General features: G+C 37.2%; 1 protein-coding gene across 5 annotated transcripts in view; it reads left to right on the top strand.

Moving 5' to 3' along the window:
• ZNF385B (zinc finger protein 385B) overlaps positions 1 to 22054 on the top strand; it is a 319195-nt gene that overhangs the window by 216246 nt on the left and 80895 nt on the right. For 2 of the 5 annotated variants that reach the window (XM_030326711.1, XM_030326710.1), the window contains exon 3: positions 15941 to 16086. In XM_030326711.1, the coding sequence (XP_030182571.1) occupies positions 15941 to 16086 (146 nt within the window). Of the gene's footprint in view, positions 1 to 2384; positions 2443 to 5849; positions 6106 to 13530; positions 13588 to 15940; positions 16087 to 22054 lie in introns of those variants that run through there. The other 3 variants (XM_030326716.1, XM_030326713.1, XM_030326717.1) reach the window with 3 other exon arrangements.

Here is a 22054-nt window from a genome sequence, read left to right as displayed (position 1 = left end):
GCTTAAGTTCTCTATCACGTTCTCCTACCGCTTTTAGTACATATATGCATGCACCATGGACCACAATGATCAGTGTGTTTCACATCACCTGGAGGGCTGGTTAAAACACAGATTTCTGAGGGGCATCTGGGTGGCTCAGTCAGTGAAGCATCCTACTCTTGATTTTGGCTCAGGTCATAATCTTGCAGTTCGTGAGATCAAGTCCTGCATTCGACTCCATGCTGTGAGCGAGGAGCCTGCTTGGGATTCTTTCTCTCCTTCTTTCTCTGCCCCCACCTTTTCCCCTTCTCGCAAAATAAATAAATAAGCTTAAAAACAACAACAACAACAACAACAACAACAACAACAACAACAACACAGATTTCTGAGTCCCACTCTCAGAGTTTATAATTCTGGGATGGAGCCTGGAAATTTGCTTTGCTTTGCTTCTCAGGTGATGCTGACGCTTCTGGTTTGGGGACCGCACTTTGTATACTACTAAAGTAAACAAAGGACCTGTGGGAGGTACACATAAAGGTTTGGGAGTTTGAGTATGGACTAGTATGTCAGACCTAGAAATGTTCTGGAAAATACTCCAGGAATCAGGCATGATTTAAGGGCAGGCAAAAAAGAATGGAATTATTTGCCTGGCTCCATGAAAGAAAAATACTTCTAAGGAAGTAACAACATAATCCCTACTGAACACAGTTTTCTTAGGAGGGGTCTAGATTTTTTAATTTAGGTGTAGATTTTTAAAAATAAAAAATTAAGGGTGCCTGGGTGGCTCAGTCGGTTGAGCGTCCGACTTGGGCTCAGGTCATGACCTCACAGTTCATGAGTTCGAGCCATGCATTGCCTCTGTACCGACAGCTCAGAGCCTGGAGCCTGCTTCCGATTCTGTGTCTCCCTCTCTCACTACCCCTCCCCCACTCTCTCACTCTCTTTCAAAAATAAATAAACATTAAAAAAATTTTTTTTAAATAAATAAAAATTAAAATTAAAAATTAAAGTGAAAACCACAGCAGTGACTATAAGTTTATTTTAATCATGAACAACTAAATATTATGTGAGCAAGAAATGCACAATTGCTATTTGGGGAGAAATAAGTATAGAGCTGGCATACTATGTTCCATTTAGAATGCTATTTTGTTTTATTCATAACAACTGAGATCACGGGGCTTGGAGATATGCACTAATTCTAAGAGCTGGTTTTATAACTATCATTTTGATTGCTGCATCTAATTATTTCCTTAGGTTTACCTGTCCCTGATGGCTACCATGCAAATCTGACATAAGCAGATATATCAGATCTCTGGATTTGAATGGGTGCAGTTTGCTTTGTACGTCACTAAAGTGTTGGCTGTGGTTGGCAAATGTGCTAAGTTGCACAACCAAAGGTGCAAAATCCTTCCTGACATTTAAAAGATCAATCATTTCAAGTTTCTTTCATTCAGCCAAATGTCCACTAAGCGAACTCATCAATATCAATGACAATCAGCCTAGCATAAGCAAAATAACCAGTAAGTCATAGCCATACTGCATAACACGGACGTAACAGAAGCTTATTATGATCACATGGTCAGATGCCACTAGATGAAGAGTGAAATTAGACATATGAGTACATAATGTATCCTTTTAGTTCCAAGCCTATACAACTGCTAATTTCACCATGAAAATTCTCCCACATGATTGAAATTAGGTTTTTGACATTGAAAAGCATAAACATCCCTATTAATGTTATCAACATCAAATTGTTACCTGCTTTAGTCTTTTTTAATTATATGCTGTGAATCTTTATTTAAAACCTAAAAATGTACAGGCAAGGAAAGAAATTATTGAGGCCTAATGGTATGCAGATAAATTATTCTGGACTAACAGAATAAAAATGAAGTTCGTATTTTGAGAACGTATTCCTTTTTCAAATAAAAAGCAATTTTAAAAGAAAGATTTAGTTGCCCACCCAGAAAAGAAAAAACAACAACAACAATCCCTTTAAGTCTAAGTGACACCATAAATTCCAAATTGGTATAATAAATAAATATTTTGAGAGAGTTACAGTGCTTTGTTGGGAAGGAGAGGTGAGTGTCAGATGATCTGATTTCATTTTTACTATGGCTGAGTGGTAGTTTCTGAGTAGCCGAGTACCTGGGAGCTACTCAGAAAAATTACATGAAAGAAAGTAATTGTCAGTCTTTTAGGATATATTTGGTTCAGTGTCGTCAGAAGGTAGTCTGCCCTCTCCCTGGAATCAAGTTGCAAACACTATCCTCAATAGTAATTAGAGCTAAGCGGCAATTACAGGACGTATGATTTGTTCAGACGCACTGCCTGTCGGCTGTTTCCTAGCACCACATTTCACAGAAGCACCAGGTTGAAATGATGGAATTATTTATCTCTCAATGTAATACTTCGTACAGTGCTTGAATGCAGGAGTGAACGTGGACTGTAATCTTAAAAACGAAGGTAAGCATTGCTGGCTGATCAGCATTTACACCTCAGGGAACTTTTTCATGAAGTATGTGACAAAAATGTAAAACAGCTAAAATCAATTTCAGAAAAAGAGAAAAGGATCAGAATTAGAGCAAATAGAATTTGCTAATTTTACAACTCCCCTGTTCAAGATCATCTTGGTTTTCCTGGTTTGTTTTTATTTAAATTGTAATATTGGTTCACTTTGCTATATATAATAAAGATGTGACTGATTTCCCACATCTCCTCTATCCTTTTTCTTTTGAAGTTTGTCTCAGAATAGCTGGTAGGTAAAAATGAAATTCATGTTTAATCCAAGTATTTAGAGCCCTCTCTCACTTTTTCCTTCAGGAAATCTGTTTAAGCTGATGATTGTCCCGATTCAAGAATGCACATTCAAACTGACAGAACAGTGGCTAGTAGCCTGTCACTAAATTAGGTGACGTGGGTGATTTGCACTCTTATCCCCATCTTTGTGATAAGCGTGTTTCAAGCTTTTAATGTTTCATCTAGTTCAAATCAAAATTCAGTGACTTCAATGTTTACTTAGACCCTTGGGCATAGAAATCTCTCTGGAAACTAGGTAAGTTTAGCTCCTCAAGAGGGAGTATTGTCTGTTATGAGGATGGATGTGGTTTGTATGTCCATAGTAGATGCTTGTAAAATTCTCATTTCTGTTTTAATGTTATTGCTTTAGTTCCCCCCCAAAAAATCCTTTTTTTTTCAATTTTGCCATTTTTTTGAACATGAATAAATATTACTGTTAGTAAAGAGCTTATGAAGTCTTGGCAGCAGGTAGATAGATGTTTTATCTCGTAGTCCCCAGTAGGATTTCAGGTGGTTGGAAAATATTGAAAGAGCATCAACTTCTTTCATTCTGTCTCATTGGTGAATTAGAGGTGTAAACACTGAGGGTTCAGTAGACTCTTGAAAAAATGAGTAGATTGAAGCCCATGAGCCTTCATTTTTCCAAGGTCCTAGAGACTCTGTGATGTTAGACTTCTTAGCAGACATTTGCTCAGTGGAGTTATCACAATTAGACTAGTATCTGATTTTGGAAGAAAATTGTTTTTCTCGCCCTGGGTCCATGATTGGCTTCAATCTGTATATTTGCTTTGTCATGGAATCATTTATCTTTAGCACCATTTTCTTCATCAGAAAAATGTGGGATGATCATAAGCCATGTAACAGATTAGATATCTACTTAGTATATTTTAAAGCACCTTGTGCTCTGTAATGAAAAGTTATAGTATTTGTATAACCCAGGACACTGATGACAAATTTCTATACAAATATACCACTAAAATCTAACTTCTTAACTTGCTCTACGTTGTCATGGGTATGGCAGATATTATGTGAGTATATATGAAAACAATCCTCAGTTGTTGGAACTGACATGACTATTTGAGACATAACCAGAGATATGACCTTCATCTAATTGGTTTATCTTGTCACAGGGACAAACTTGTCCTGATACCAGTAAAATCTTGCTATTTGTCTTTTGATTTGTAGAAGCAAATATTGAAAACAAAATGAATGCTGCAAAAGAAGGCAAATGACAAAGTTTGAGTGCTTTCTGGTTCCCAGGCAGTATTATGGTGAAAGAGAGAGAGAGAGAGACAAAGAGACAAGAGACAGGTACATACACATGCAGAGATAGAAAGACATAGAAACAGAGACATGAGAGGGATGAGAGATAAGAGAGGCAGAAAAGACAAACAGGTGAGAGGGAGGGAGACTAGAGAGACAGGGAAGGATAAGAAGGAGAGAGAAAGAGGGTGTTAGAGAAAAAAAAAAGACAGACACAAGTCAATCAAAGTTTGGAAATAGAAATTGTGCAATTTTGGAACTTTGGGTTCTTTTCTACATTTTCTTTAACTGGAAACATGCTTTCTCAAATTAAATACATTGAGCCCTAGGTCTATTACTTTTCCATTTGCATCCTTTAAAGCAAAGGGAGCTTAAAAGGCTGTTTGAAGTTCAGAAGAGACCAAGAGTCAAAACAAATGTTCGTCTAAAAAGAAAACATTTCCATTCCTTTCTTGCTTTATAAAGCAAATCACTGACAAGGAAAATGATAAGTGCTATGATTAAATTCTCTACTTTCCATGTGGCACTTTATTAAAAAATCATTATGTCTTTGACTTTTGGTGTTCTTTGGGGAAGTGAGAATAATTTGAGAAGCCAAATAGAAATTCCATAGAAGAAAAACTGGCACAAAGTCAGTATAATGGCACAAGAATAAACATGATACACAGGGACAGGGGGCAATCATTTATGATGAATCACTTCCAATGCAGAAAATCCTTGGGCATTCATTGGAGGGCCTTATCTGATGCGGTTTTGCATATCACTACTGCCCCAGAAGCTGCCTGAATGACTGAAGCAAGTAGCATCAATTTCTAGGATGTCAGGACAATGGCAGAGTTCCAAGAAGCCGTATCAGGGGTTGGCCATTCCGTTCAATATCCACTAAAGACCCTTTGGAGTGCAAGCCTCCCCTTAGGTCACAGGACTCCATGTTTCTCAGGATAAGGGTGATACCACATTGCCTCCCAGCTGCTCAGCTCCTTTCTTGGAAGGGATTGGATGGCCTGCTTAACTAAGTTGTACCTCCTTATATAGTTTTTGCTCTGTTCTACTTCATTCTCTACAGATTTCTACAATACAGTCAAAGATAAAAGGGAGGAAAATCATTTTAGGAGTGAGATGTTAAGAAATTCCAAATAAGGAATTGGTGCTAATTCTAGTCTCTGTAACATTAAGCCAAACTTAACCACTCTTCCCTCCCTCCTCAAGTCCCCCTCATGTTTTTCCCTAAGTGAACCTCACTATCTCCCTATTACTTACAGTCTCTGCTTGCTCTATTCCTGGCGTGGCCAGATTAGTCACCCCATACCAGGTTTCCACAGGGATGAAATGGCAGCTTTCACGAGTCCTGGCAGCCACATGGGAGCCATGTCTATGGTTCCTGGATGAAAATGGCTTCTTGGCTGATGGGGGACCAAGAATGGCCTTATCTATGATGGTCACCATGATCATAATCCACTAGAATTTGTCCTGAATTCTCTACAGTGCATTATAATTATGGTGGCCATAGAATATGTATGCAGAAAGGAAAAAGGGTTATAGCACAGTTGTTACTATCCTGTTTATTCCCAAACTGTGCTTCCTAGGAGCCTATTACTTTTTTCTTTTTTCTTTTTTCTTTTAACATAGGCAACAGCTTTTGAATAGCTTTGAAATGTTTAGTTAATATTTAAGCTAAGGAAACCTCTTTTCTCTACCAAAGTGGGAGTAGAGAGCACTGGCAGAGCAAATACTAACTCTGTTTCTTTAAATTGAGCAAGCTTCTGGAGAAAAAGTGTCTTTTTAAAGGACCATTAAGTAAATCACTATTCCTTTTCACCCTGTTTGGTTCTTAAATGCAAATAGCCAAGTCACTGAATGCAAGAACTGAAATTTGCTGAAACTAGGGGGCAAAACATTTTGTATCCTGGAGCTAGAATGTATAGCAGCAGCTGGATGGATTGACCTCCTGAGTTGCTGTATGCAGTGCCTTCAGCCTGGCCCTTTAGTGAGCTGCAGAGGAGAGGCATAAAGACAGACCCAGAGAGGCCTCAATGACCCTGCTGTTTTGATCTGCTCCGATGGAAGGTCAGTTGCCATTGCTTGGAAAAATGTGTCTTTTCAGATAGCACTTTTGTTGCAGTACTGATAGTCCTTCAGTATAAAAATCACCAAAAAATGCATGTGTGCCTCCTGGTATGAAGCTATTTGAATTAGTTATATTGATCCAAACAGTACAGCTGAAAGCATAGTTTTGATGGGGTTTGTTGTTCTCTTTTTTATATCATTGGGAATATTAAAAAAATTGTTTAAAATGAGGTGTTGCAATCAATCTTCTGCTGTTCTTAAATGTTGCCTCATGGCCACACTGACTTTTTCCTTTGATTTAGTTTCTTTCATTATTCATATTAATAAAACATTAAAATTAAAATCTCATTGAAAAATGAATACTCCTAAATTTTAGTCAAAATATAAAAAGAAAACAGACCATCTATTTAAATTTTTAAAGAAGATAAAGACTTCAACATATGATTCTTGTACGTCTTTGATTGTATTGACTTAAATATTTGAAACAATGTCTCTGGGCAATGGGAACTCTAAATGTGAGTCTACCGTCAGTCAGGTATCATGCTGGATTAAATTCTCTTAATCATTTATCTCATGTAAAATTAAGGGTAGATTCTTTTTTTTTTTTTAATGTTTATTTATTTTGTGAGAGCATAAGCGGGTAAGGGCGGGGAGAGAGAGATAGAGAGAGAGAATCCCAAGCAGGCCCGGCGCTGCCAGTGTAGAGCCCAACATGGGGCTCAAGCCCACAAACCGTGAGATCATGGCCTGAGCTGAAATCAAGAGTCGGACACTTAACCAACTGAACCACTCAGGTACCCCAAAGGTAGATTCTTATATTATGTTTAGCTCTAAAATGTTATGAGATATAATTCCTCTAGAAGTATTCAACGGTTTGAGAAAAATGGTTATTGGGAATAAGAGAGTCTGTATTTTTTGAAGGTTTCTAAAATAAGTCATAGTTTAAAAAAATAAAAATAAAATAAAATAAAATAAAATAAAATAAAATAAAATAAAATAAAATAAAAAGTCTTAGTTCCATGAGGCCATTAGGTCCTTCACATGCTGTAAAGAGAAAGCAAAAAGTTCCTCTGTAACAGAAAAAGGCTTCAGACTTCACGAAAGCATCTTGATGCCATAGACAGGAATCATTGGGCAAATGTAGCACAGGACCATCTCCCTGTCTCTTTTTGCCAGAAAGTTTCGTCAGGCTACAGTGACCTCCCAATCCATGCTCGACCTCAGACAATTTTAGTAAAGCCCTGTCTGGAGATAATTTTGGCTTCTCCAAAGACTTGGTAATTTAGGAACTAAGCTCATGACATTCCCTTTTGATAAGTCAGGTATATTAAAAACTATTTCAAAAAAATGATAAAGCACTTGTCAGAACCCTGTTTTCCTTTCTTTGAGTTTCCTTTCTTGCATGGTCATGCTTAATAATGTCAGGTTACAGGTGGGAAAACTATAACAAAGCAAAAATATTGTCCATTCAGCTTCAAAGAAGACAATTGATCCTCAAGACTTTTTCTGAAAACCAATTATCTTCTTTACTTAAATTCTGAAATTCTCAGATTTTTCAATTCTACCTCAAAAACGGATGACAGCTATTGAGGTATCTACATGTGTAATCATATGATATTTTGGTACTACAGAGTAAAAAAATCTGACCCTTTCTTTCAACATTTAAATATAAGAAAGTCAGTGCATGGGCAAAATATTCAGATATAAATGAATCCCGACGTGGCTGTAAGTATTCTATCGCCACACATTCAAAAGGCCATCCATTGCATCTTAGTAAAAGATACATCGTTTTGTGTAAAAGCTGGCATATTGCTACTAAACCCAAAGGACATTGTGGCTTAAAATCCATCATGATGTGGCTTCACTGCTGTTTTTTGAGGCAGCACTTCATTATTGCCCATAAACTTCAGTGTGATACTCAGAAGGATTTATTTTTAAATGCAACATTCTGCCAGGATGCCGCTGTTGGACTCTCTGGAGGGAACCCTGAGGTGCCCCAAGGGAGATCCAGGAGCAGAACTGCCAATTGTTAAGATTTTATGGACTCAGAGTTCTAGATACACATTTTTCTCTTTGGCATCAGTAGATTCTGTGTCAGTCTCTTCCATCCACTTAAGAAATTCAGCAAGGAAGCATCAGCATTAAAGGGAAATTTTATTTTCTCACAAATCATTTTGAGCAAAATCAAGCTGGCAGGGGGAAAAAAACATCATATTCATCCTAAAAGTATACAAACCTGACAGCGTTTGAAGATGTTCTTCTTATTGGAGAATTTTGCCTGTATTTGCCAAAATAGTTTACTAAAATTATTATCATTGGACACATTGCTTCTAAAAAGTTTCTGGTGAAGTATAACATACAGAAATGTGCACATAAGTGTACGGTTGAATGAATGTACATAAACATAACATACCTGTGTAACTGGCACCAAGACCAGGTAGAAGACATTTCCAGCACCTTAGAAGCCCGTCTCATGCTCCACCCACCCTTCCTACAAGGATAGCCCTATCCTAACAGTACAGATTAGTTTTGTCTGATTTTGTACTCTGTGTAAATTGGTATTATACAGCATATTGATATGCTTCCTGATTTTAGGGTTTTTTTTTAACATTATGTTTGCAGGGTCTGTTTGTTGTTGCGTGTAATTATAAGTCATTTGTCTTCATTGCTATATTCCATTATGTGAATGTTTTATTGCATGAAGAACCAAAATTACTTATTTCTACTGTTGATGGGTTAATTAGCTAATTTCCAGTTTGGGGCATTGTAAATAGTATTGCTATGAGCATTCTAGTGCATATTATTTCTGTTAGGCAAATACCTAAGGCTGGACTTGCTGAGTCGTAGGGTATGTATATATTCAGTTTTAGTAGATATTGCTGGTTATCCAAAGTGGTCGTAACCATTGACACCAGAGGGGAGGAGGTTGGGGGGATGGGCTAAATAGGTGATAGGGAATAAGAAGGGCACTTGTTGTGATGAGCACTGGGTAATGTATGGAAGTGGTGAATCACTATATTGTACACCTGAAACTCTATTACTCTGTATGGTAACTGGAATTTAAATGAAAACTGAAAAAAAAAGTTCTAGTTGCTCCATATCCTTGTCAGCACTTGATAATCTCAATCTTTCTTCATTGTAGCCATTCTTGTGGGTATGTAGTGATATCTCATTGAAGTTTTAATTTGCATATCCCTAATGACTAATGAAGTTAAGCACTTTTTCATATTTACTGGCCATTTTAGTATATATTTTTGTGAAGTGTCTATTCTTCTACCCATGTTTTCTGTCATGTTTTCATTTTCTTATTGATCTATAGGAGTTCTTTATTCTAGATTAAAGTCCTTTGTCAAAATCTCTATTTTATTATTATCTCCCACTCTGTGGATTACCTTTTCATTTCCTTGATATATCATATTCCCACAGATTTATTCTTCATAGAGTATATTGTCAATTTTTTTCTTTTATGATTAACACCTTTTGTTTCCTATTTAAGAAATCTTTGCTTACTCCAAGGTCATAAAGATGTTCTGCTTTTCTCTTTCCTGTTTGATCTTTTAAGCCAGAAATGCTAAGAATATCTTGAATGCTTAAGAAAGTTTTGAATTGTAATACATTTGGTTTTCTCCATGTTTTTTGCTTATGCAGTTCACCCTACCATTCTATCATATTCACCTCTCAAAATACGCATCATTCCTCGAGTCTTATCTTAAGAGATAGCTCATCTATGAAAACATTTATGAACCCAACTCCTAAACAGATGTAATTTCTTTCTTTCTTGAACCCCTTTAGCATTTTGTTGATAATTTGTGATCCCTGACATATCCTGCCTTTTCTAACTATTGAACTTAAGTATTTATTCTCCCGGGATATGGTGTAACGTGAGAGGAGTAGGAATAGTTCATAACTCCAGTAACCAAAGCTTGGTATGTGTCAGGCACAGGATTAAGCATTTTTCTTAGAAAAGTACTACCAGTCCTATGCCGTAGGTACTCTTATTTTCCCCAATTTATACAAAAGAAAATAGAGGTTGTCCACATTTGCACAAGAAAGTAGTAGACCTGAACTCCTGAACTGGTACCTTTCACTTGCGTAGAACAGCATTGCCTGAAGGATATGCCAAGCATTAATGGTTCCAGAATCTCTGTGGGGGTGGGGGTGGGGGGAAGAATTGGTTCATGCTCAAGAAATTGAGAGTAGAAATTATATCTGCCTCGACATTCACAGTGCCTGTTACTATATTGTAAGCTGCAAGATGTCTTGCAAAAAAGAATCACTTTAAACTTTGTTGAAGCCTTTTTTAAATGTATTTGAGGACAGAATCTTTTTCACTTAACAACTTTACATATAACCCACTTTATGGAATGATGACATGGGCTTTAGAGTCAGTCAAACAAGGACTGAAACTGAGGCCTTACTACCTACCGCATACTAGGTGATCTCAGTCTCTTTAAGCCTCACCCTTCTCATCTGTAAAACGGGATAATAATACAAGCCTCATAGAATTGTATTATAATTTAATAAAATAAGGAACACAAATCACTTAGCCATATATAAAGTAAAATCTCATTAAATGGTAGTAGTGGTTTATCTTCTCCAAAAAGTAAAATAAATTCTGTCTGATTCAGTTTATATAGTCCCTGCAGCTGTTAGCACTATGGCTTTACAGTTGTTCATCCATAGTATTTATGAAATTAAATAATACTATTACTTAGGGAAGGTTATTTTTAGATAAATATATTGTAGAAGCATTTCCTATAGAGTATTAAAGAAATCTTATATATTTTAGTTACCAGTATCAATCACTACATTAGGATCAAATAAAAGTTTCAACTAACTCCCAGCTTCAAAGAAGATTGAACATTTTAAATATCTTAATTCAATGGTAAAATGCTGTCTGCAGCCGGAGCATGTACCGATATAACTGAAGTGTTTTCAAGTGTGTAATTTGGTGACCATAGCACAGTAGTAAAGAACAAAATCCAGTAGTCAAATTTCCTGGATTTTCATATTGCCTTCTCCATGTACAAAATACTTGTGGTTGAGCTTATCTTCTTTGTGACTCAGTTTCTCATCTGTAAAATGGGGCTAGTAATAATACCTTGTTTATTAGGTTATTGTGAACACATATGTATAATTTACACATATACTCTTTTTTTTTAAGTCATTTATTTCGAGAGAGCACACCCGTGCAAGAGCATGGGAGGAGCAGAGAGAGAGAGGGTAAGAGAGATTCCCAAACAGACTCTGCAATGTCAGGTCAGAGCCCAACGCAGGGCTCGATCCCACGAGCCGTGAGATCAACATATACTCTTAATATATACAGAAATCAGTATATAATATATAATAATGTATAAAGATGTAAATGATATAAACATATAATTTAATATACCTAAATGAATATACCTATACTCATTATGTACACATATATACAGATGTGTATATATATTCTTATGTGTGTCTACGTATGTACATACATATGTAATGTGCTGGGAATGGTGCCTGGCACACAGTATGCACTATAAAAATGTTATCTCTCAGTTTTTATGTGGCCTTTTCAGAAACAAACCCTTTTCAGTCACATAGCCTATTCACATAGCCACCTCCTTATGACTACAGTAGATCTCCTGATACCTTAGTTTTCCTCACATGACAGACTGATGAAAGAAAGGAAATGGTGAGAGAGAGACCACAGGAGATGCTGGTTGGTGATTGTTCTGGTAAGAGGGAAGGTTACTCACTGAAGCTGAGAAAGCAATAAAAACAGAAAACTGAGTTTGGTAGAACTTGAAACGCCACTCATTTTAATTTCTTTAAAGACGTCTTTGGAGGGAAAAAAGATATCTTTGGGAGTTCTATAATTGGCATTGCCTCTACCTAATAGACTTTTATAATATGCTAAGCTTTTTGTTTTAGTACTCAATAAAACAGACATACATAATAATGGCATAAGAAGAAACTACTTCTGCAGGATATAGAATATAGATTTGATCTCATTCTGTAAATGCTTCTTCACACAGTTTTTCTGTGACTTTGGAGTTTTCTCCTTCTAACGCTGAGGTGTTTCGTTTGCTCGTGTTATGGTACATAGGGAAGAACCACTAGAAAGCCTCACAGCTATCACCTAAACCTTCAAGGTAATATTTCTAAACGTGAAAGATCACAGCAATAATGTCAAGTGTTGCCTAACTCTCAAATGAGGTGTTATTGTGATGAATTACGATATAATCCGTTGACATAATAAAGCACCTATTATGTTACAGAGGCAGTTGGCTGTAATAATAGTTTTATGATCATAGTGGTGTGTTGTCTTTCTCATATTATTGGTTTCATAGTTATAGATGAAAACAACTTGGAATTTACAGTGAAAATGAAATTGGGGGGAGAGGCTTAATTGCATTCATAGGGGGAGTATATGAACATGTGGAATTTCCATGGTGAGAGTGGTGACTGTTACATCTTTGGGGTATACATGCTGGTGTGTGTGTGTGTGTGTGTATTTCATTTTAGGTCAGGGAGTCTGATCAATATATATACAGCAAGTGATATAAAATCTTTATTGTCAAACAAGGTAGAGCCCTATTATGACTTAATTCATTATTATATATACCAGATTATATCCTAGGCTTTGAAATAAAGCTACATATAGGAGGTATCTTACATAATATTGCCAAATCATACAAAAGACAAAGGTTGGTCCTGTCCCCTGGGCGGAGCAATGTGAAGGATTTCTATGCTGAAATCCATGCTCATCCATTGTATTTCCAACCCTCTTTTTTTTTTTTTTTCTCAGCAAATTGAAGAGAAATTAAGCATTTTCTTGCAGGATACAATGTATTTTGGCCATATTTCTGCTTGTATCTGCCACTAAATTTTGGGCATCCTAGGGTGAGGAGAAATGCTTCCCAGCCTCAGAACAGTAGTAAAATCGGGAATAAGGTGACAGAGGGATTAAAACCTAACCCAGCCTGTGCAAAAAAGTGCACTTTATCCCCATTCATCTCCCACTTGGAAAAACTTCCTCTGAAGCCGTGGGTCTTGGTGAAGCAATCTGAAAAAGCAGGTCTTAAAAGTGAAAACAGCAAGGTTGAGGTGAAGGGAATAGATGAAAGCAGTTTGTATTTATTCAGGAGATCTACCAGTGCTTTAAAACAATCTGTGTTTAACATGGCAAATTGTCTGTCATTAAAATGCTAATGAATGGTAAACAGCTGCTAAGTTTTTATGCTAATGAATGGTGGCTGCGAAGTAGTTCTCAAGCCTTGTCTTTATTAGCATAGATATTTGATTGGGTAAAGGGGGATCATTGCGCATTCTGACCTTTGTTGATGGAGCAATCTGTTTGTCAGGTTCTGTGTTGCGTTACATTTGAGTTGAGTTTGTTAGTACAAAATGACTTTTGCCAGGCCCTCTGATGCCGTGTGCTGCTGGTGTTATCAGAGTGTTACCATTATGGGCTTAAGGAAAAAACTTTGCTTTTTGGTGAGTGGGGGAGACCCATGATGGCAAAATAATTCATCCGTTCATCAGGCAGCTTGAAGTAGAATAGTTCTGCATACTTTCTAGACTTTAGGCTTTTGACAATTATAATAATTGTGAGTTGTATATCGTTCTAAAATAAGAAATATCTCTTTTTTTCAACTTAGCTACAGCTTTAAAGCAAAGCTTTTAAAATAAATATTTTAATAAGTGCTTCTGCAGCATTTGAAATACTGACATAATATATATCATCTTGGATCTATAAGCTCTGAAGTTAGCAGTGACTGTAACGTCACCTAATTAGAAGAAAAAGTGTAATTAAATACAGGGTGGTCATGTGAATGCCAGGCTGAGATCAGAGTATTTACTTTGGCATCTGAAAAACAACATTACTGTTTGATCTATACTTTTGGTTGATTCTATTTTTGCTGAGTCCTACTCTACATTCCCTAATGGATGAGGCTGACCTGAAGACTTGCCATTACAGATAAATGCTTCAGACGCCTTTTTCTTTTTTTCTGCTTTTAGGATCAATGTAAATGAGGCATGATAGTCCATTAAACACTATTACTAATAATGTTCTGGAATGATTTGAAATATAATGCAGAGTTTATTAAGAAAATCCATTATCCAAAAATATATCATTGAAATAGAAATTTTAATTATTCTGGAACACTGTGTGAGGACGTTGGTAGAAGTTTTAATAGTTGGAGCATTTCCCCATACTGTTTATTTCTCCTTCAAGTCAGTAGGAGATTTTTGGCATATGATTATTTGTGGTCCTATATAGACATGCTGGGAGAAATTGGAACCCTCATACACTGCTTGTGGTACTATAAAATGGCTCAGGCATTTTGGAAAACAGTCTGAACGTTCTCAAAACATTAAACCATATGATTACCATATGACCCAATAATCCCCAATTCTACTCTTGCGTATATAGCAAAGAGAACTAAAAATGCATCTCCACACAAAAACTTACAGACAAATGTTCATAGCAGCATTACTCAGAATATCCAAAAAGTGGAAACAACCCAAATGCCCATCAACTGATGAATGAATAAGGAAAAAGTGAGTCTATTTCAGTGGAATATTTCACAGCCTTAAAAAGGAATGAAATCTCATACATGCTACAACATGGATGTGCCTTGAAAACATTATGCCAAGTGAAAGAAGCTTGTCACAAAGGAACTCATATTGTATGACTTCATTTAAATGAAATGTCCATAATAGACAAACCTAGAAACAGAATGGAGTAGTGGTTGCCAGGAGCTGGGCGTGTTGAGAGGAAGTGTGGAATGACTGCTAATGGGTATGGAGTTTCTTCTAGGGATTGTGAAAATGTTCTAAAATTGATTGTGGTGATGTGCACCGCTCTGCAGAAATGCTAAAAACCATTGAATTGTATACGTTAAGTGGGAGAATTGTCCAGTATGTGAATTACATCTCAATAAAGTTATATTAAAAAAAAAAAGGCACACCTGAGCCTGTGTCTCAGTGAGCCACCTGCATCAGCAGCTACTCACCTACAGTATGTGGAGGCTTCAGGAGAATGCTTGTTACTTGGAGAGGAGTGCTTTAAATTTCCCACACATGGTTTAGCCGAGATTCCTAAAGAGATGACAGCTAATTTAATTGTTTAAAAAAAGGGGGGGGGGTTAGTGGCTACAATAACACAAAGCTCGTTAGAAATAAAAGTTGGAGACAAATACTTGAGTTCCTGTCCCAACTTCTCCCCGTCCCCCAATACCATGCCCCACCCAGGCAGTAATCACTCCTTTTGGGTTCCCTAACTATCCAATGTCTAGACTACTTATTGCCCTCACAGCAAGGGCAAGCTTCACTTTGGTTTTTTTAGAGATAAAATTGTTTGAGTCATAATTTTCTTGGGAGCAGTCACTATGAGTCCGAGGTTTTTTGTTCCCCTTGTAAAAACCCTATAATTATCTTTGATGTGCATAAAGCATGCCTACTAGCTGTTCAATAACTGACTGGTAAAGAGCATCTGCTGCAAGAACCTCATCCCCTCCTCTCTCCTACATTTTTGACTACTCAGCGACAATGGTTGAACCCACAGGATGATCTCATTCTGCCCCACCTGCCAGCAGAATCTGTGTAGTTTGTACCTCTGAGCAGCCCTTGGCCCCTGCCGTAGGGAAGTATTCTGCATCACTGTCTCACATAATGAACAAGAAGACCCCTTTTAACTGTATTCTCTCCTCCTGTGCCATTTGCTTACTTTCAGCATAACTCTCTTGCTCTGGGGTTGCAGCTCAGCAGTCCTCTTTTTGCATGGTTGGTTGGGGGTAGATGGATAGGAGGAAGATTGAATTCATTTTTGTTTTGTTCTTGGCAGGCAGTACATGCCACACTGCTACACTTCCTGCTCTTGTGCGCACACCTACCCTGATGATGCAGCCTTCACTGGATATCAAACCATTTCCACTGTCTTTTCCAGTGGACAGTAGTTCTGCTGTGGGGCTCTTTCCAAATTTTAACACAGTGAGTAAATGCATTTTTATTTTATTTGTGTCCTCCTCAATCTCTTTCATTCCAGTTGTGAATAGGCAATAGATATAGCCTGTTTCCAAAGTGTGTAATTTTAGACCATATATTGGTTACACTGACCAGCTATGTTGTGCAAGATACTCCTTCTCCCGTAGGGGTTAGTCCAAACAATAGCCAGCATATTTCTTTTACAGATATTCCCACAAGTGACTTTTCACCTGTGGCTTTGAGCAGTTTTGACAGACTTCGGTGGCTTGAGAACCTTATTATTTCTGGGATACTATTCACATGCTCAAGAACACAATTTAGAGATACCAAGCCACATTGATTTTTCCCTACTACTAGAAAGAAAGGAAATGCTTTAACTACCTAGATACATTTTTATTTGGGACATATTTTAGATCTTAACAAACAGAATTTTTATTGGAAAACTACCGTGGATTATGTGAATGTGACTCTATTTTTTAAAAAGTACTTTAAAGCTATATATTAATTGTCTGCATGATACTTTGACATTCCCTTTAAAACATACAATAAAGATTAGTGAATTACCTACAATTACTAATGTTCTTCATTCAGGTCAGCTGACTGTTTATCTGAACGAAAGACATTTTATAGGCATGCCAAGTGGAACATGACACCTTTCAACAATAGAATTCAGCATAAAATCAGTCCACAGCCAAATGCTAAACTTGTAGGAAGAGAAAAGGTTAAACAGTTCAGGTGATTGTATGAATTGTTTGTTTAGTCAATAAATGCAGTCATTTGGGACCTGATGGTCTACATGAATTATACAGCATTATAGAAGCTGCCATAATCAAGAAAAAGAATTGCATTATCAACACCACCAGACAGTGAGCATTTGAAGTATTGCCAAGTGTTTCCTTTTGCAAACTTATCTTCTGTATGAAGTGAGACAGAAAGAGGATTTTTCCTCAAGGCTTGTAAATAAATCTGCTGATGGGCCTTCTGTCATGGCTTAGTGTCGTAAGGTAATTGGGGGGTAGGGGATCAGCCTTCTTTTTAAGGAGCACTGGCTGTGACTTAGCGAATAAACAGTTGAAGTGAATGTTCACGTCTGTTTGGGTTTTTCAAAGACAAGTCAAACAGTTTAAAAAAGAAGAAGAAGAAGAAGAAGAAGGCATAAACAGGTGAGCATCATTTCTAGCGCAGTGGAGCAGTTCAGTGAGAGAAATCAGGCCTGCCCTGACCACTTTAATCCATCAGGAGTAACCACCCAAAACACCACATCGTGCCATTTCAAACAACTTGAACTCAAGCATGCCTGTTGTATCGTCTACTGAAACATGGGTGATACATTCCAAACATAACTGAATTAAACTATACTTCTTAAAACACTTACTAGGTGTTTTTATTTTGATTAATGTGCATTTAGAAGACAGCATTTGTAGCCACTGCAGAAGTCCAGCCACTGTCAGGCAGGCACTGATCATGTGGGTAGGGTAGGCCTGAATGGTTCCTACTGCAGCTCATTTTTTTTAACACAAATAATACATGGATACTTATTTCAAAGATTCAAATAAAACAGTAACATTCAAAGCAAAATGTGTAAGTCAGCATTCTCTGCCCTGTGTATATGTTTACTCCCTTTGCTAGAGGCAAGCACCCTCATAGGCATCCTTGTCTTCCCCTTCTAGAAGTGTGTTATGTACATACTTAATAGGAACCCAATCACAGTTGTCTTTCTACAACTGTGATGGAATGATCGGCACTATTCTCTAAGTTACTTTTTTCAACTATCAAAATGTCTTACGTATACTTCTGCATTCTTAAGGGCTATAAAAAATGGAAAGAATGTCTTCATAATTTTAAGGTAAAAATACGGTTTCGTAATGGTTTACTAATGTTGTGTAGGGCTGATAGACATACTAACTTGCCTTTTTGTTTGTTCCATATAGCAATTAACATTACGAAATCTTTGAGAAAACCCAAAGCATAATTCTTTTTTTATAAAATTTTTTAATGTTTATTTATTTTTGAGAGAGAGAGACAGAGTGTGAGTGGGGAGGGGCAGAGAGAGAGGAAGACACAGAATTCAAAGCAGGCTCCAGACTCCGAGCTGTCAGCACAGAGCCTGATGCGGGGCCCGAACCCACAAGCCTTGAGATCATGACTTGAACTGAAGTCAGACGCTTAACTGACAGAGCCACCCAGGCACCCCAAGCCTAATTCTAATAGGAGCTCACTTTTTTTTCTTGAAAGAAAATAAACTAGTAATTTTCAAATGGAAATACTTTTGGTTATGATGAAGAATATAGCAAAGAACTACATGAAATGATCATTTTACTCTCTGTATTATATTACATCCAATGCATTTGGTGGGCGGAGAGTACTTCTGGTAGGATATTAAAAATTAAGTCACTGCAAGTGAGACCCTCTATCATCTGGTAAATAAATTAATTTATAGGATCATTGGACTACCTATGATTTTTCATTGAGTTACAGCTTCAATTACTCTACTCTTTTCCCTATAGACTATTCCATCCCAGTGTCTAACTCACCTCATAAATTTCCTAGGACAGTTTCATAAAAGTCATTGTCCACATTTTCCTAGGAAACATTTTTGTATCACTAATAGTAATTATACTAGATCATTGTATATTTGTGAGGTTTTCTATCCTTCAAAGAACTCAGACCTTAGAACATTTTAGTAGACCGTGATTATGATTCAGTTCCTATTGTCTAGAGGAGAGAGAGTTAGTAATGGAAGAACTGAGACTTGAATTAGAATCTCCTAACTTCAAAACTCATATTCCAGCTTGTCCGCGTCTTTGGATCTTTCGGTCCATGTTACCTCCCACATCATTCAGTGTGAACAAAGCTCAATCAGAAATCTTTTGTGCTCTTTTCTGGAAGCATGGTAGCCAATTTTCAGCAGAATCATTACATATAAAGAGGAAAGAATTTTTTGAATGTGTAAAAAACAGAATATGTTTTAAAAAGTTGTAATTTCTTGTTAGCAAATTTTAAAAACCTATTCCATTCAGTAGTCCACTTGTTCTTTGAAAGGCAAGGTGAATGCTATTATAATCACTTTCTTTTTAACCAAAGATAGTATTAGTAACTATAAGAAATATATTTTAACTCGTAATTATTATCAGAAGAATACAAACACTGTACTCTCATACCATAGCTCAAAGTTTTAGAATTTTGAAGTTCTGCTGTCTTCTTTAAGCAGATTTTTAAAAATGCATATAAAGTAATGGTTTCCTCCTATTTTTGTAGGGGAGTATGATAATGTTACATGAGAATTATAGCAAGAATGAAATGGGATTCTGTCATATTCCAAAATGGGATACTTGCCTGTTGTATATTAAATGGTACACAATGAAGAGACACGCTTCACAGCATTCATTTAGTGGCTGTCTTACCATCTACCCCACGACTGACAAAATCTCTCTCAGTGTTTACATGTGAAGAATAAGCAAATAATTCAAGACACTGTCCAAGCGGAGCTATGAAGAGACATGCTAGGAAAGGCAGAGTGTAGATCACTGATACTTTCTGATGGGCTGCATGTCACGGATGCATGTCTGGAGAACAGTGATGTTAACTCTGCACTTCAGCAGTTTTACTTTACAGGGGGGCTGTTTTGAGTCACTTACAGGCAAAAGGCTCTGCAAACCACAACAGCAATGTTTAAAGATCTCAACCTTTATATCTAAAGCCTAATGGGCTTCTTTGCCTAGCTACCTATTAATGCTCACTTCCACCACTGCCCCACCTTCAACCATTTGTCGTTCAGGGCCGACTTAGATATCACCTCCCTCACAGGAAGTTTTCTGTGATCTGTGAGTCTGCATTAAGTGCTATCCTCTGTATTTCCAGGGTACCCCCGAATTACCTCCATTATAGCAGTTGTCACACTATAGTCTAATTACCCAATTATCTATATTCACTAGAATGTCAGATCCTTGAGGACAGGGCCTATGGTATGTTCATCGCTGGATGCCTGGTATCTGGCTCGAGAGCTCAGTAAAACTTTTCTGAAGGGAAGGAAAAAAGGAGGGAGGAAAGGGGCCCAGTTTTTTGCTTCTCAATGCACATGCTCCCCTACCCAGCAAAGGAAACACCAACATTTCTGAGCCGTATCTACGCATGAGGTATTAAGCCTAAGTGTTCACTTTCATTTGTATTTCTCTGGGAACTGTCATCCTTTTTTTTAACTTGAGGACAATAATTAGTTACAAATTTTTCTGCAGCTCTAGTTCTGGCTTCCTCTGTGTGGATGGTATGGAAGCTTTGCAAGTATCTACTACATTTCTTGTCCTGGGTCCTACTCTTAAGAGCAGTTAGTTTAAAAAGAAAATTATTCCGGGGCGCCTGGGTGGCGCAGTCGGTTAAGCGTCCGACTTCAGCCAGGTCACGATCTCGCGGTCCGGGAGTTCGAGCCCCGCGTCAGGCTCTGGGCTGATGGCTCAGAGCCTGGAGCCTGTTTCCAATTCTGTGTCTCCCTCTCTCTCTGCCCCTCCCCCGTTCATGCTCTGTCTCTCTCTGTCTTAAAAAATAAATAAACGTTGGAAAAAAAAATTTAAAAAAAAGAAAATTATTCATTACTGGGTTTTATTGAAAACATATGCACTAACGAGTACTGGATTTGATGAAGAGGATAAACAAAATAAGTAAAACAAAAATTCCCTAGTGTGCAAGAAACTTCTAAGAAATAGAATAAAAAAGACTAGAAAAGGAAAGATAACAAAAACCAAGAAATATAGGCAAAGTAAAAATAGTTACTGAACTTTACAGTATTATAGAAGAGCCAGAAAGAATGATTTTTTTTGTATCCCAGTAGAGCTATTTTCATTATTTTGTTTTTCACTTTGATTAAATTTGTCAAATGCCTCATGGTCGTCCTTTAGTTACTGTACATAATGTTTTGGTAGCTACCAAAATATATTCAATTATTTCTATTAGAATTGGAATTTCTCATTTCCTTTACTGTGGATCCAATTGTTATCTTCATTCAATCCAGATAATACCTGGTATTTAATATCTGGTGTTTAACAAGCAGGTAATACATGATGTTTAATTCTCCATAAGAAGAGGCTGCTTCAGAATTGAAATAAATTGCATATTTAACGGGATGGATAGTATCAACTTATTATGATAAAGTAAGTCCATTAAGAAGCCAGGTCCACACACATACTGCCATGGACTGAGTGTTTGTGTCCTCCTCCCCAAATACATATTTTGAAGCCCTAACACCTGCAGATGGTATTTAGAGATGGGGTTTTTGAGAGGTGTTTAGGGTTAGATGATCATGAGGGTGAGGCCCTCATAACGGGATTAGTGCACTTATAAGAAGAGACCACAGAGAGCTTTCCCTCTCTCTACCATGTGAAGACATAGTGAGATAGCAGCCAGGAAGAGAGCTCTCTCTGCAGCCAGGAAGAGAGCTCTCTCTGCAGCCAGGAAGAGAGCTCTCACCAGGACCTGAAGATGCTGGTGCCCTGATCTCAGACTTCCAGTCTCCACAATTGTGATAAAATATATTTCTGTTGTTTAAGCCACCCACTCTATGGTATTTTGTTATGGTAGCACAAGCAGTCTACGGCATATATGCAACTTATATATTGTATGTGATGATAATAGGTCAAGTTCCTTTTTAACAGCCACATACTGGATACATACACAGATGTATTTGTGTGACTCTCCATAGCTATAGATATAATCACAAGCCACCTCAAGACCACAGTCACCTATCAATTTCTCTGCTGATTGGTAGGTATTTTCCATGTCTACTATTTCAGATGTCTTTTTGAGTCCTGCCTTGTTTTTGCAACTGCTCTAGGAAAGCATGAGCACAATAGCATCACAGATGCTTTATTGCAAGAGGCTCAACAATCTTATTTTTGTGAAAAATAATCTGATTTTTCCTACATACCTTGAAATTATTTTTTCCTGACACATTAACAAATTTGTGGAACAGAATAAAGATGAT

This window comes from Lynx canadensis, chromosome C1 (assembly GCF_007474595.2).
Source record: "Lynx canadensis isolate LIC74 chromosome C1, mLynCan4.pri.v2, whole genome shotgun sequence".
In the NCBI taxonomy this organism is placed as follows: Eukaryota; Metazoa; Chordata; class Mammalia; order Carnivora; family Felidae; genus Lynx; species Lynx canadensis.
This window is presented reverse-complemented; position numbering and strand designations above follow the sequence as displayed.